The sequence below is a fragment of the Triturus cristatus genome, chromosome 7 (genome assembly GCF_964204655.1).
Source record: "Triturus cristatus chromosome 7, aTriCri1.1, whole genome shotgun sequence".
Lineage (NCBI taxonomy): Eukaryota > Metazoa > Chordata > Amphibia > Caudata > Salamandridae > Triturus > Triturus cristatus.
In genome coordinates, this window is record NC_140590.1 from 872,213,606 (window position 1) to 872,228,828 (window position 15,223).

Genomic DNA, 15,223 nt, shown 5'->3' on the forward strand with positions numbered 1-15,223 from the left:
GTCCATGGCGCCAGACAGGTTCTTCAAGCTACAGCGATGACCATCCATGATGCCAGGCCTGCTCTTTGCGCTACAGGAATGTCCATCCATGAAGCTCTTCTTGCTCTTCGTGGCCTTTTCCACCGCAAACTGTACTCTTCATGCCGGACTTTGAGAAGGCAACCTTTTCAGTGGGACTAACCTGGCACCTATATCTGGCCTGCGTTCCATCACAGTTGGCCTGAACCTTTGACTTTCCCCCGGTCTAGCACGGCAGATGACCGCGAGTGGTGCTTTGTGATTTTAGGCGCTTTACTCACTTGAAATCGCATTTGTCCGGTTATACTGATTTGAATTTTGTCATTTTGGTCTCAAATTATTTATTAAATGTTACTCTTTTTTTCTCAATTGGAGTGGGATGTTTTTTGGTGTTGTGTTTTCACTTTATTACTGTCAGAGTGTTGCATAAAACTTAACAGATTTCCTGTAAGTTAAGCCTGATTGCCTTTGTGCCAAGCTATAAGAGGATAAAGCACAGGTTAATTTATTGACTGTTGTGGTTCACGCTGGCAGGGATTGTGATTATTGCTTGAGAAGGGTCTTCACCTCTCAAAAAAAAAATCCTACAGAATGCAAGCAGTGTATTTTGAGAATTGCTAAGATATGTGGTTAGTCAAGCACAGAATTCATAAGTTGGAAGCAAAGGAAAGGTGTGAAAGCAGTATGGAGGAGCAGGTCCATGGACTACCATGAAGTCCAAAAGTAAAGCCAATATACTGATACATATTTGTGATGGACACTCAATGACCTGAGGTTGGGACGATGTGCCGGTGTAGGTTATAGGGAGATTAGGTAGAGTTTTCATAGAAATGTTAACTACTTTCTAGAAAGAGAGAAATTTGTTTCTGTGGAAGGCCAAACTGGAGGCGCTTACAATAGTTAACTTCACTTATTACTTGGCGGCCAATTACGATGCTGGACGGACCCCAATCCATCCGTCATCGTTCTGGAACTGGAACAAAACGACCTCCCGTCGTTGGTTCCAGCCCAGAAATTAGGATGCAACCGAACCGTGTTTGGTTGCAATCCTCTACTTTGCTATAAGAGCATGCATTCTGAACGAAATGTATGCTCTCATAGCAAAGAGCAGGGGTGCAGGGATCAACAGGGGGACACCATAGGTGCCCCCTAGGCCGCCATTCGGTGGGCTGGCACCCATGGGGGCCCTGCTGGGGGCCCGAAAACTGTTTCCCAATGCCTTTTTGTGCCGGGATCACTGTGGGCCTTCCGAATGGCGGACGGGCTCTCCAAGCCCGTGGTAAGCCATTTGGAAGACTGATTTGGATTCCCTTCCAACCGAGCCCATCGAAATGGCTCAGTCGGAAGGGAATCCGAATCGGTGATTACTATGCGGGCAGGAGGGCTCCGACCGATGGTCGGAGCACTTCCTGCCTGCATCGGAATTGGGCCCTAAGTTGTTACCGAATGACCTGACTTTTGAAAGGTTAGCTAAGAGCAGATTTTTTGGATCATGAATATCTGAACCCTGTCTGCCATGGTAGTGGTATAGATGGGCAACTCAGCCCTATGGGGAGTTCATCAATACTTTTATCTTTTTGGTACTAGGAAGAGAATATCAAGGTTAATATAATGGAGGGAAAGGTGTGCAGAGAAGAGAAAGAATGGATTGCTCTTTTTAAGGTGTTCAGAGGGAAATTCAGTGTCAAATGAATGACAACAGTATAAAAGACAAATCTAATGATGGTGAGAAAGATGGAAAGTAACATAGAAGTAATAGGGAAATCATAATGGGATAAGACGTTACAGAGAAAGATAGTTTCAGAGAAAATATTAGAAAACCAGAGCTTCGTGAAACATAACTAGTTAATGAGTCAAAAATAAGAGTGAGCAACATTCCCATTCTTCAGTCTCACCATTTTCAATTTCAAATGCAGCAACATTCCCAAGCAGACAAGTAACCTCACTTTAAATGACAACCTGACAAGTATCTCACCTAAACACCTGCAGCATCCTCACGCTAGTCCCACTGCCAACCCTCTTCTTGTTTCTTAATCTTACCATTACTTTTTTATGTGTCCTTTTCTTTATCACATTCTTGTGTACACAAAAGCCACTGCTTGAAGAGAAAAGCCACCTCTCATGTCTACCACTGCTGCTGATGCTGTAGTTCTCCAAAATAGCTTTGAGAGAGAAACTCATGTGATTTGTAAAAAAATCCATCCATTTGCTGTGTTTCCCCTCCTTGTTTGGTCCACGTAGATGTCTTTTGGCTCCTGAAGGGCCTGTGCCTACTGAACAGACCTTCGGCTCGTGCTCATTTTAAATGGATACCTGGGTTTATTTATTTCCAAATGTTCATAATAAGCACGCTGAAAAGGAACATTATTTGTGCACATGTCCATGCAGAGTTATGCAAGGTGCAGGTTTTGGTGCAGAAGTGAATAAAAGATTATCCCACCTAACATATAACATGGTCTTAGATGATATGCTTTTCATGGCAGCCTTCCAAAATGCACATTTGCAACGAGCAACATGCATTTAAAACTTCACTCACTCAGTTTCCAATCTGTTTAGTCCTCGTCCAGCTAGAACATTCTTACAGGCACTAAGTTCCATTCCAAGATCATTCTCTAAGCATCTCAAAGGTATGCTTACTTGGTTCTTTAGAGACACGAATTAGGCATAATGTGGCCAGCAATTGGCTCCTGACAATTAACCCTATGCATCCTTGCTTTCAATATTTAGTTACAATTCATATGCACCTTAAAGTGATTCCCACTGCACATTTCGAAAGCAGAACAATCAGTTTAAACTAAAGATTTCTAAGATATTGCCAGCCAATTCAATCTATGAGAGATAGATATACATACCTCAATTTGGTGCTTATTGAAATTGCCTAATATTACAGATAATGGGGTTGATTCACAAAAGCATTTATGAATACAGTAAGTAGTTTTATAGGAGTACTCTTTTATCTGTACTTACGTACCCTTGCGACTCAGTTCTGAAGCATCTAACTCCCTATGTGTAAAAGCTCAAAAAGCCATTATTCCTTTCTATATGTACTAATAGCATGTAATTATTCTCTGAATATTGCCGCTTCATTCCCATTTGAGATGTTTTGGGGCCAATTCATAAAGGGACGTAAAAGTACGTAAACGAGTACGACAGGTATATGGAGGTCTATACTCGAACGTCCCTTTGTCAGTAGGCCGCCAAATTGGTTGATGCTGGGAGGCACAGGACATACTTGTAAATTAAGGACACTCTATACTACAACTCATTTTTTGTAAAATATTTTTTAAGTTCTATGCTTTGATTATTTCCTTATTTCACCAGGCAGCAAAATACAGAAGTGGTGAAGCAAAATAGCTTTCTGAAACATATGGAAGATGCATACGTTCTCTTGTCCTCTCTAACACATGCTACAAAGGTCTACAGACTATATCTGAGAAATGGCAGAGGTTGTGTTGCGAAAATTCGTCCTAGTGTGGTGACACAATCGATTCCTGCAGCTGGATTCCTTACCAATGCAAACATTCTAATATAACAATATTCGCACACCATGTAATTTATATGCATGGCATACATGTGCATCCCCAACCTGTCTCTTTTTTGCTATTATGAAGCAGCTAACTCAACTATCTATGATGCTAACCAGAACAGACTGTTTTTTGAGGAATTTGCTTTATAGTAAAGCGCAAAACTTATTTTGTGCGTGAAAGTACCCTAAAGTATTGCAAAGCAGCACGAAGCACCGCTTTGCATTACCTAGCACCAAGGGGGAGTTATATGGGTGGTACATTGGCGTTCCCATGCAACTACCCTTGCCTTTTGATGCAAAACCCTATCTACAAAAATTGTAGACAGGGTTTAGCGCCAAAAGTTGATGCCACTTCAAAGGAGGCACTTACAGGAGAATTTTTTTTACTTCTCCTTTCTTTTCCAATTATGCATGTGTGCTGCACTGTGCAGCACACCTACAAAGTGAGAAAAGCTTTCAAACGTGTATCTTGTACAGGAAGCCTATGCTAGACTCACACACACACCCTAGAGCTATGGTGCTAAAGTGTGTGTGTGTGGCGCTCGGTAGCTGAAATCAGTACCAGCGCTAGGGAGTGCGGAGGAGAGTGCGTATCTCTGTATCTCCTGCTCCCTCCCTGTCACGCAATGCAGCCTCTTTGGGTGCTGCCAAGGTTTTTAAAAATATGGCCCTGAGTATTTATTCTCCTGTCTCCCTCACTGATACCATACACATTCGATTGATTTGGATATCACTGACTCTTCCCCCTTTGGGAACTGGTGGGATCTAGTCACTGAAGGAACTGTCATATAACATTATATTAGAGAAAGTGCCTTCGGTTCTTCCCCGAAAGAAAAAAAACATGGTGCCTTTTCTGCAATGCAATGCCAAATTTAAAGACTCTAAAATGAGATTTTATTCTCAGTAAATATTAATTTAAAGGGGAAGACCAGGCTCCACGTCACTCCAAAGAATTTCGAGATTAAAAGCTTATCCTCTCATGAGTTACAGACAATTGATTTGTCTTTCTTTAAAATTAGTGTCTAGTTGCTAAATATTTACCAGGAGGAATTATAGATTCTCTGAGACTTTTTCTGTCTACATTATCTGCCAGTACTTTGTGCATTCGAGGCCTCTGTTTACATTAATCTGCCAGTACTTCGTGCATTCGATGCCTTATCTTTCGTTTTTCCTTTTTTAAAACGAGTTCTTATTTTTGTGATCCTTTTATTTCAACTTGTGCTGATTTTGCATCAACATTCAATTAAAAGAAAAAATGATATGGATAACTCTACTCACTAACATTTAATAACCAGCATTAGCATACATTCCAAAAAGTATGAACCCATGAACAATGATTTCACTTTAAACTTAATATTTCCTACATAGGTTTCAGAAAAGAGCACATTATATTGTAATTAGGTTGATATAAAGCCCAGACCATAGCAGTCGTGCATATCAATCAGTGGCAGAGATAGCTTGAATATGTGAGGAGAGCCTGACCTTTGTTCCGAAGTCAAGCTATTATATCTGCATAAAGAGGATAATAGGGTACATTACATCTATATCATAGTCCTAAACACAGTGTAGGTGATTATACATTCGTCTGACAAGGTTGCAAGCATAACCTCTCACAGACGGGTATCTTCCTTGCTGGGGACATTCATTGAAAAGATGAAAAGCACAGGATTAGAGATGTAATTTGAGTATGCATTTCCCGTGATCATCCATATCTTGCACAGTACTCCCTGCAACCCATAATTATGCACCCTCCTCCCCCAGAATCAGGGCAAATCCATACCTGTGAGTTTGCTAATTCTCATTAAGGCACAGCAGCATCTTATCTTTGCTGGCTCCATGTAAAAGTTAACATGCACATGCAGAACTAAGTAGCAAGCCATTTATAAAAATGAATGGGTAAAGCCAATAGGTCTTAGCAGTAAAAGGTTATGCTACTGTGTTTCCCAATACTTGTTAGCAATGGCATAGCTAATGGGAAAGCGGCAACTAGACCATTTGCCTGTGTGGGCACGAGGAGCCCCTAAAATCTTACACCCCAAAAGCGATCTTATTAGCACACCCACAGGGCAGTGTTCAACCTCAATTTCATGAGGCAATGTGTCCCAAAATAAGTTGCAAAACAGCATATAAAAAATAAATACAGTCTCCAGGACAGGCTCCATAATTGAGTTCTAGGGTAAAAATACAAAATTTAAAGAAAGATTTATTATAAAGTTTAAACGGGTACAATACAGAAATTGTAATGGCAGATGCATTAATTCAGGGCCATGAAGACTCTCAGAAATAGGGCAATACAGAATAATAAGCAAAGTCAAGAATTATTCCAAGTCCCAAATGAGCAGCAAAATCAATAAGAAATCGACCAGCATCCCTAGTTGCATCTGAAAGGACTGTGGCCCACCACCAAATCGGAGGGTTTATATAGGAAATATTCTCATAGAGCAGCACTAAACCTGCAGACTCATCATGGTGTGAGCAAAAAAACACAATTTCAGCAAATCAGAGAATTAAAATGAAGAGCTTCATATTGCCTTAACACAAAACCACTATCTGACTACATGTATATTTATTCAGTTCTCTGTGCTAATATCATTCAGAGATGGCAGAACAATCTAGTTACAAAACATCTGAAGTGAATGAATGCAATCCAGCAAGAAGGCAGAAGAAATCTAGAAGACTGAAATATTACTGTGTCAATGATAAAGAGATTTCTTCAAGAACAACGCCATTTGGAAATAAACAAACATGACTTGCATGAATACATGCTGCAGAAATAATAAACAATTGATGTGCAGAGGGAGACATCCACTTTGAGCAAGATGGTGTAGAGTCATAGCTGAGGCCATTTTTAGCATAAGCCAAGTAAAAAGGCACTTTAACAGGTGATAGCATAATTGTTTTAAAGGCAATAACATCATATAAGTGAACACATATAAATTCGAGTGTAGGTCCATTTTCTGCACATTATTATTAATGCCCAAAAAGTTCTGCACCTGTATGCGAAACAACACTGATGCAGACGCATGGGTGGCCATTTTGGAATTGGTTTTATGTTAACAAAAATCCATTTCAAGATGGCTGCAGATGAGTATGCATGCATGTGAATGCACCATGATTCCTGCATGAGGATGTCTCATGACTCATAGCCGGTGGCCAGTTCAAAACAGTTCATTAAAAGTCTGCAGGAGTGAAAAAGCAAGCTCTCCTGCTCCACTCTGCAGCTGCCAGGCACTCATAAACGAAAAATGGGCAGGGGCAGTACTAGGAGTGTAGAATAATAAAAGTGTGGATAAGGGAGCAATAGGGGTTTAGTGGGGAGTTTAAAAGTAGAAGCAGAGCAGGGTCAGAGGTGCAGGAGGATAAATGAAACAAATGAACACTCATGGAGTGCTGAAAGAAAAGAAAGAGGGTCTTTTTAAGTGAACAGTGGAAAGATACAACACATCCAATCAGAGCACTGTGAGACCTTAATGATCCAGGGTGGGACAAACACAGGAAGTGGGAGACAAACCATTTAATCAAGAGAAGGGACAACAAAGCCATCCAATTATGGGCAAGAGACTGGATGAAAACTCACTCTAAGTATATCTAATGTATATGAAAGAATAGATCAACAGATAACTGAAGCTGCCTGTAGCTGAGGCCTAGTGACTTTTTCAGTTAAGGACATCCATCTCTCAAAGTCTTTTCAAAAGGCAGAGAAAGTTTCACAATGCAATGGGAGCGTAGGATGCCATAAAGCATTAATACTGGTTTGGTGGAACTCACTCAAACTATGGGTTCGTAGGGTAAGTCGGTGATGATTTTGTGAGAAGTTCTCTTTTAGAGAATGCTGCTACTGAATACGCTTGGAGACACTGTTCTGTTGAAATGTAACTACATTTAACAAGCACTGGTACACATGGCTGATGAGCTCTAAGTGGAAAGAAATACATATCAGATGTTTTACGAAAACAAAATGTGGAGACATTTATTCACAGGACCTGCCTTGGATAAACAAGCAGTTTAACTGCAATTGTGAGACAGATCAACTGCAAAACATCCAATGTAGACAATTCAATAGGAGCACCAGAAAAACTGGAAAGACTCTTTTGGCTAAGAAATGCATGTGAACATCATAAAGGCTAGTTTGCTTAAGTGCACTCTCAGTACTTCCCAGACTTTAAGCTTAGAAGAGGGAGGCAATAGCCTCCCTCAGCAAGGTGATGCTGCCCACCACATTGCCACCAAGTACAAGGAGGTGAGAGGCTTATAGTTTCAATAAGATGGCGTCATCACTATCTCTTCAATCCCAGTGCAAAACAACACCTAAAATGTAACAACCTTATGACAGCATTCTTTGCCTGATTTTTGCATTACCCAGTGTAGTGCTATGGCTGTGGAGGGGCTTGACAGCTCAGAGGATATAGCAGGCCTCATCTCCTAGGGGCTCATGGAAATCACACCAACATCTTGAACCACCATATCTGCCTCACCATTCTCCCATACTGACCTGGCTACCGCTGCGATCAAGGGCAATTACTCTCAGCGCTTGTGACAGGGGAATTGTGGTGATGTTTACGCCTAAGCACAGGTAGCGGTAGTGTGCACAACAAAATAACAGCCTCATGTATTGTTAGCAGGAACAGCGGATTAACTCTGAGATTTATCAAAGGGATTGACAACCGCAGTAGGTGCAAAAGGTTTCATAATATTTAGCAATGATGGTGGAATATTTGCAATAGATATTAATTTGTATTTCAATTTATTACCATAAAACTGTCTCTTCTGATTATGAAAGCAATGCCATTATTTTATGAGTTATGTCGCTGTCACGCATACTGGGCCCAGGTGCAATGGTACAGTGGTATCTGCAACCAGTGTGGCCATTCTTATCTTGAAGAACCAAGGAATCCGCTCAGCATTATTAGAGATGGGAGCAAGAATGTAGACCTGTCTTTCTGTCTATGCAACACAAGCCATAACAGGGAGCAGGTCCTTTTCTTTAAAGAGTCATTATCGAGGCCACAAACTGCCGGTGAGTCAATGAAAATGGTTGCCATCATCTGCAACTCTTTACTAGAGATGGTCTGAGGGCAATCTTTGGTAAGATTCCCTATTATTCATAGGGCTACAAAGTCATCAGAAGAAAAATCCTCTAATGAAAATCTGAGACCTTAATTCAGCTTTCATCACACCTTGTCCTGAAGCATACAAAAGTAGAAAGATGCCCCAGACTTTTTCTTTTGAAGTAGATGTGTGATCAGAACAATGCAGGAATGATAAAGTAAAGTAAGAAGAATGATACTGGATCCTAGACAGGGCAGGAAACGCCATGTATTAGGTTTTACAGAGCATTTGGTCCAGGCACAGGGACAATAGGTACTCACAACTCTCAATCTCCAATGTGCAGTTCTGCTCATCCAGCGGATATCTCCGAAGGTCCATCATGCAAGCAGCCGTGGTAGTTATTCTACAAAGAAAGGGTTATGAAGGAGAGTCAGAATGTTATCTTCACATCAGCATTTGAGAGTTTTAGACATAGTATGCTCACTGCAGATACAAACATTATAGTGTACTTACATTATAACTAAATTCTTACATGGAACATAATGCCTTTTATTTAATCGACTTCGATGGACACACATGATTGTTCTCAATTTAGTCCATTAGGCAGAAAAGATCATAAATCCGCATTAGATTGCTTTTTTCCTGCCAAATTGTAAGCTCATTGAATCATAAGCAATGGGCCGGGAGTCTCTTTTTTCTCTATTCTCTCCCTTTTTCCGTTTATTGTTCACCATGCTCTACTATGACCTTACCCTTGACTTATGGTATGGAAAGTAAACAATTGGTAAATTAACTGATTATCAAGAGAAAAACACAAGGGTAGAGTAAGTAGATTTTGAAAAACAAAAACTGAATAATTTTGCAAAAATAGAACAAGGGCTCCAACTTTACATCAACTATGGAGCACAGAAGGACAGCGCTCATCAACATAGAAACACAGACAATGTGGCACTAACGAAAGAGATACAATATAATTTTTAAACCCAGTATCATACCTGTTAATTAAGTTGCTTTCTAATAAGAGCTGCTATCTAATCCTGCCGTGGAACACATAAAAACGTGGCTCCCTTTGTTTTGCTGACCTTTTTTGAAAACTGGGACATAAGTCGAATTTGACAAAATCTTCCAGGATAGCTGGTGAAAACAGGGGAACATCTGGGATGCAGCCGCGGTCGGTAGTAGGAGTACCTGCAGGGCGGTGACGTGGGAAGGGGCAGGGTGGGGGATAGTAAACTATGGATTACGGAGGTTTACAGGTAAGTAAACTTATAAATTAAGAAAACGAATTTTGTTGCGTGCACTGCATCGCATTTGGGGATGCAGTGCACGCAGCAAAATTCTCTGCGTGCGAAATTTGGGATGCCTGATCACCCTACTGAAAGGCATCATGAGTTGAAAGACCTGTAACCTCAGATTGTGCTCCCGTTTAGGTTCTAGTTGGCATTCAAGTGTCAGTGGTGGGTATGCCTGTAATGTATTGCGAGAGACCCTGTAGTTTACCTGATATTGGTAGAGCTCCTGTATTTTGGTGATGCATGGCAATAGGGTACTCTTGGCAGCATTACAAATTAGATGCTGTTTCATAAAAAAAAGGTTAGATTCCAAGTTGAGTTATGTTCACCGTAGATGTGCAATTTACACTCTATTATAATGCTTTCAATACCCAGATGGGAATAGAAATGCAAATTACTTGCATAAGTGTGATTGGCTGGCTGTCAGATGAAAACATTACAATTGGGCATACCCAGGTGATTGGCCAAGGGCAGGCAATGAAACTCAGGGTCTTCAAACACATAGACGCAATTCCAAAGTGAGTTACCAAAAAGAGGACACAATTTGTTAGAAGGTTTTCTGGTAGCAAGGTTCTCCTAGTCTAAACATGTGAAAGTCTGGAATTATATCTGGGCAGACATGAGAGAAGGGTTATTGATTTTTATATTATTATGTCCTATCAAATATCCCCCTCCCCACTGAAAATGGGCACATTCATGGAAGGATGGAAAATACAGCTTTCTTTACATTGCAGTTGGTAGTAATATGAGATTTAAAAAATACCAATCTGTAATTTCATAGAAGGCTCATCTTTTCTTGCCTTCCATGCCCAGAGAAAAGGTTAATGGTTTTTGCCAGAGTAGACATATGGCAATCACATTTCTAGATGGATGACCACTGCCAAGACACTATTGTGAAATTACCTAAATGAGTTGTGTGCTATCTCCTCCTGACTAAGGGGTTTTGGTCTTAACTCCACTGTTGATGGATTTCCCGCTTGCGGAAGCATGACCACTGTCATATCATACCACTGGCAGATCACTGACAGAATATCGTAACCAAAAATACAGGGCCTCATTTATGAGAAAATGACACAGCGCGGCGCCGCAAGCCATTTAGCTGCACTGTGTTGCTTTATTTTTAAAGTGTCGTACTAACAATAATACGACACATCGCTGTGCTTTCCCATCGCTGGTGCACAATGGCTGCCATGCGCCAGCGCAGGTACCCTTGTGTCATTTTGCAAGGGTGCCTGCACTGCGCGGATGATTGTTTTGGTGCTGAAGGGACACAAAAACATCTATTAATGGCATTTTCCTCTTTTTGTGTGTGCTCCAGAATGCAGCACGCATAGAAAGAAAAGAAAACGAGGAAAAATAACAGTATTTCTCCTCGTTACACCATTCCTACTCCTCCCCGGGGAGATGTAGAAGTCAGACACATTCCCAGTTTTACAAAATATTGCAAATCTTGGAATGCCTCAAATTCCATGGATTTTTCGTGGGGGCACCCACGGCAACACCCATGGAATGCCCTTTTCATGCAGAGTCATGCATGAAAGGAGCTCATATTTACAAGACTATGAAAAATCATGTATGGTGACTTTACCTGGCCTCGCAAATATGGGCAAGCTCATTGCGCCGCCGGGGCGTAAAAAAAGAAATGGTGCAATGGGCTTGTAAATAAGCCCTACAGTGTTGACAGAATATCGTGTAAAAAAATAGATGACCCAAATATCAAGAAGGTAAGTGCAAATAGGTAAGTATAGGTTTACTATTCTTAAATCCACATTTACGTAACTTGAAGATATATATATCATCAAGGTACATATATGTGAAGTTATGTATAGTAAAACTTTATGTACCTATAGAAACCATTTACAATATTTTTCTCCTCTATATTTTTGACATGAAGTTTTGTCCCACAATATTTTTGGTTCCCATATTCTGTGTAAAAGCCATACAGGTGCCACTCACTTCAAAGTCAGCCCTCAGCTCGTTTGATTCTTTGTGGTAAATTCCTTGCAGCACTTCTCATTCTAAAGGTGATGCCTTCCCATGCCAAGCTGACGATGACGGATTGGCTACATAAATTGCTCACCACCGTAAATCTTGATAGACGCGGTTAATACATATGGCATTTCCATTCAAGCTCATCAACATTGATACATTCTTCAGATATTTGCTCTTAATGCTCGAAGCTTTTCAAGCTAATGGGTTATTCGTACATACCCACACAGGCTTTGAGTGCATGTCAATTCCTTCCTCCTACTCTCCCTTCCCACACCATCCCCAGATGCAGAGGTAAATTAGACGAGGCAGCACTACGTATCCTATGCACAACCAAAGCGCTTTTATATTTAGATGCTTCACGTAGATTTCACAACAATTTGCCTATTTCACTTTTACTTCATTGGTAAGTGAATGAAATTAAATGCTGGATTAAATCCCTGCATGGATTTTAAAATTCATTTTCTCACCGGCCTCCAGCACACGAGACAGATGTTGGAGGCCAGCATCTGCAGCAGCACGTTGCTTAGGGCTTTGCCTATAGATAGCTGGGGTTTAGCCAAGTCTACTACAGAAGCAAGGCCGATTCATTTTAGTCCTTTATCCGGTTCTTTTTTTTATTGTCCTAAGCCAATTAATGTGTTCTACATTTAAATCTGCTTTACGGATGTCACTGTCAAACCATTCACTGCACAATCTGAACTGAGAGATTCATCTGAATAACACATTCTTAAAAAAATGCAACATTTAGTAATCCTCTCAGCTGACTTTCTTCAAAGTGGTGCAACGTTTAGTGTTCAAATGTTTTGATTCGGACAAACACAAACAGGACATCTGCTAGTTACTAATACTGGATGCACACAGCTCGTTATAGGATGGATCAGAATGCAACAGACACATTAAAAGGAAAGAATCCTGCAAGACGGCTTCCTGACAGACTCAATGAAAATGAATTCCGGGTGGTCCGAATCCAACTTTTTATTCGGATGCATTTGCCTGGCTGTATAACTATCCAAGACGGTTGGGACAGCATCTCAGAAAATAGCTCTCCTAGGATCATGCCTACAACTGGAGCAAGCGTTCAACTTTTATTTGATTTGTGTCAGTTTTTACACGTTAACACTAAATGCAAAGGTTTCACCCACTAATTTCTGTTAACGACCGAAATACAGTATATAAATCAAAATGGAAGGGGCGCAAAAATCATAACTATCCAACTTATATGTATACCTTACTGCATAAATCAACTGATTGGCTGTATAAGACTGTACAAATCGACATAACTCGTTGGAGCACGTTACATGAAAATTATTGAAAAATAAAGAAGTTAACTGGAAGTGACTATCTGGATTGCATCATTTTGGACTACAATATTTGATTGTTGGATAGTTATAATTTTTGCACTCCTTCCATTTTGATTTATATATCTTTGGGACATTAGTGGCTTGAACGGTGGGCCACTGGAGGTGGAGCGGCATACTCTATATATTAATAACATTGCAACAATTATATCTAATACACTCAGCGGTGCACACAAAGTAGTAACCCTCATCGTTGTAGTTAGTTGAACCTAAATACAGTAATTTACTACTGAAAGATGACCTGCCTTTGGGCAACAAAAGTCATGCTCCTTAGCATCAACACATGGAGTAGCGTGTTTAATGACTTTTGATACATGGGTGCTAGAAACAATTTTTTGTTAAAATCTGTGAGTTATGCAGATCATCATGGATTATATGGCAAATGTGGCAAATTCATAATTATGCAAAAAATGCACAAATGCAGAATTCCAGACGACCTGAATATAAGATATGGAAAGGAAATACTGGGCATTTTATAACGTGTCTGCACATGAGAAGGATGCACTGAGTATTTGACAGTTAGCAAAATATGGGTGATAGTTAACTCAAAGGGATCTGGGTAAATCAATCAATCAACATTTGTAGAGTGCTGCACTGTCACCACTGGAGGTATCTGAGCGCTGGAGTGTGAGGTCTGCATCGAAAAGCCAGGTCTTGAGGAAACGGTGGCAAGAGGGAAGAAGGAAGCAGAAAAAGGCAAAACACAGGGCAGCAAAAAGGTGCAAACAGAAAAGGCAAAACAGAGGTCAGAAAATCGAGCAGGAAAGGCAAAACAGAGGTCAGAAAAACTAGTAGGAAAGGCAAAATAGAGCTAGAAACGAGCAGAGGAGGCACAAACAGATGGCAGCAGGTAGACTGACAGCAGAGGGTAGCGGAATGCGTGCAAGCTGAACAGGAGAACTGTTGCAGGTGGAGCTGGCATGAGGATGTGTAAACTGACTGGCAGGATTTATTGCTTTTTATTCAAAATATTTATTTGTGACCCACAATACCACATTCATGAAGTTGTACACAAACAAAAAGTGTTTGTAATCAATATAGCTTCATACAGTTCCTATTCGTATTGGTCTGATTACAAATGGTAGTCCCTATGGGTATAATCTGCAACCTTTTGTGTTGAGGGTGACGCTGATTCCCTGTCATACTCTCTTCAACTTTAACTTTGTTATGTGGGTTCAAAAATCAGAAGTTCCTCAGTGCAAATCACTTACATCAGGAAATGTAGGCTGAATAAGAATTACCAAACTTTTTCACAGGGGATTTGAAAACTAGTGCATGGGTAACAAAGCTGTTAGCTAATCAGATTTGGACTTTTAGACTCTGCCAAGATATTACTATTTTTTCTATTTAAATGCTGTCACAAACTGAATGGATTTAAGCCAAACCTCGGAAATGAGTAATTCTCAGCCGGACTCATTAGTACTTCAAATTTTGATGTAAATCTGTCCAGAAACTTGTGATGAAGAAAAATATTTTGAGGGATTTGGTGTTGTTTTCAACTTTAGGCATCCCCTTATCTCCCCCTAACACTTGATCAATGTTTACATTTATAAAAACATCTGAGGGACATAAGCACCTTTTGTGAAAAGGTTTTTGCAGATTTATCAAATTGGGTAAAAGTTATTAAATATAAAATGAACTTGAGAATGACTTCAACATTACCTGTGTAATGAAGTAGTGACTTAAAAACCTTCTCCAGCTTATCTCTCATAAAAAAAATATGCCTTACATCCCCTTCAGTGGTTTTCACTGAAAAAGCAAGGCTTTTCTCATAATCCATCGCTTTGTCTATCCTGTAGGGGTCAGTCATACAATTTTGGGCAACCTACAATAGAATGGAATGTTATATGTAAGACAGTAAATTGCACTGCCAAATGCTGATGTCAATCTTGTTTCACTAGGCAGGTCTAGTAGGTTCAGTGCCAAAAGACTCAGGTGGGTAGTGGTTGGAATAAAACAGCTAGTGAGTGAGTAAAACATCACTCTCT

The 15,223-nt window shown here is 40.3% G+C and overlaps 1 protein-coding gene across 1 annotated transcript in view; it reads right to left on the bottom strand.

Moving 5' to 3' along the window:
* LOC146810794 (gamma-aminobutyric acid receptor subunit beta-2) overlaps window positions 1–15,223 on the bottom strand; it is an 825,060-nt gene that overhangs the window by 390,449 nt on the left and 419,388 nt on the right. The window contains exon 5 of the mRNA XM_085617826.1: window positions 8,914–8,996. Within this exon, the coding sequence (XP_085473952.1) occupies window positions 8,914–8,996 (83 nt within the window). The remainder of the gene's footprint in view (window positions 1–8,913; window positions 8,997–15,223) is intronic.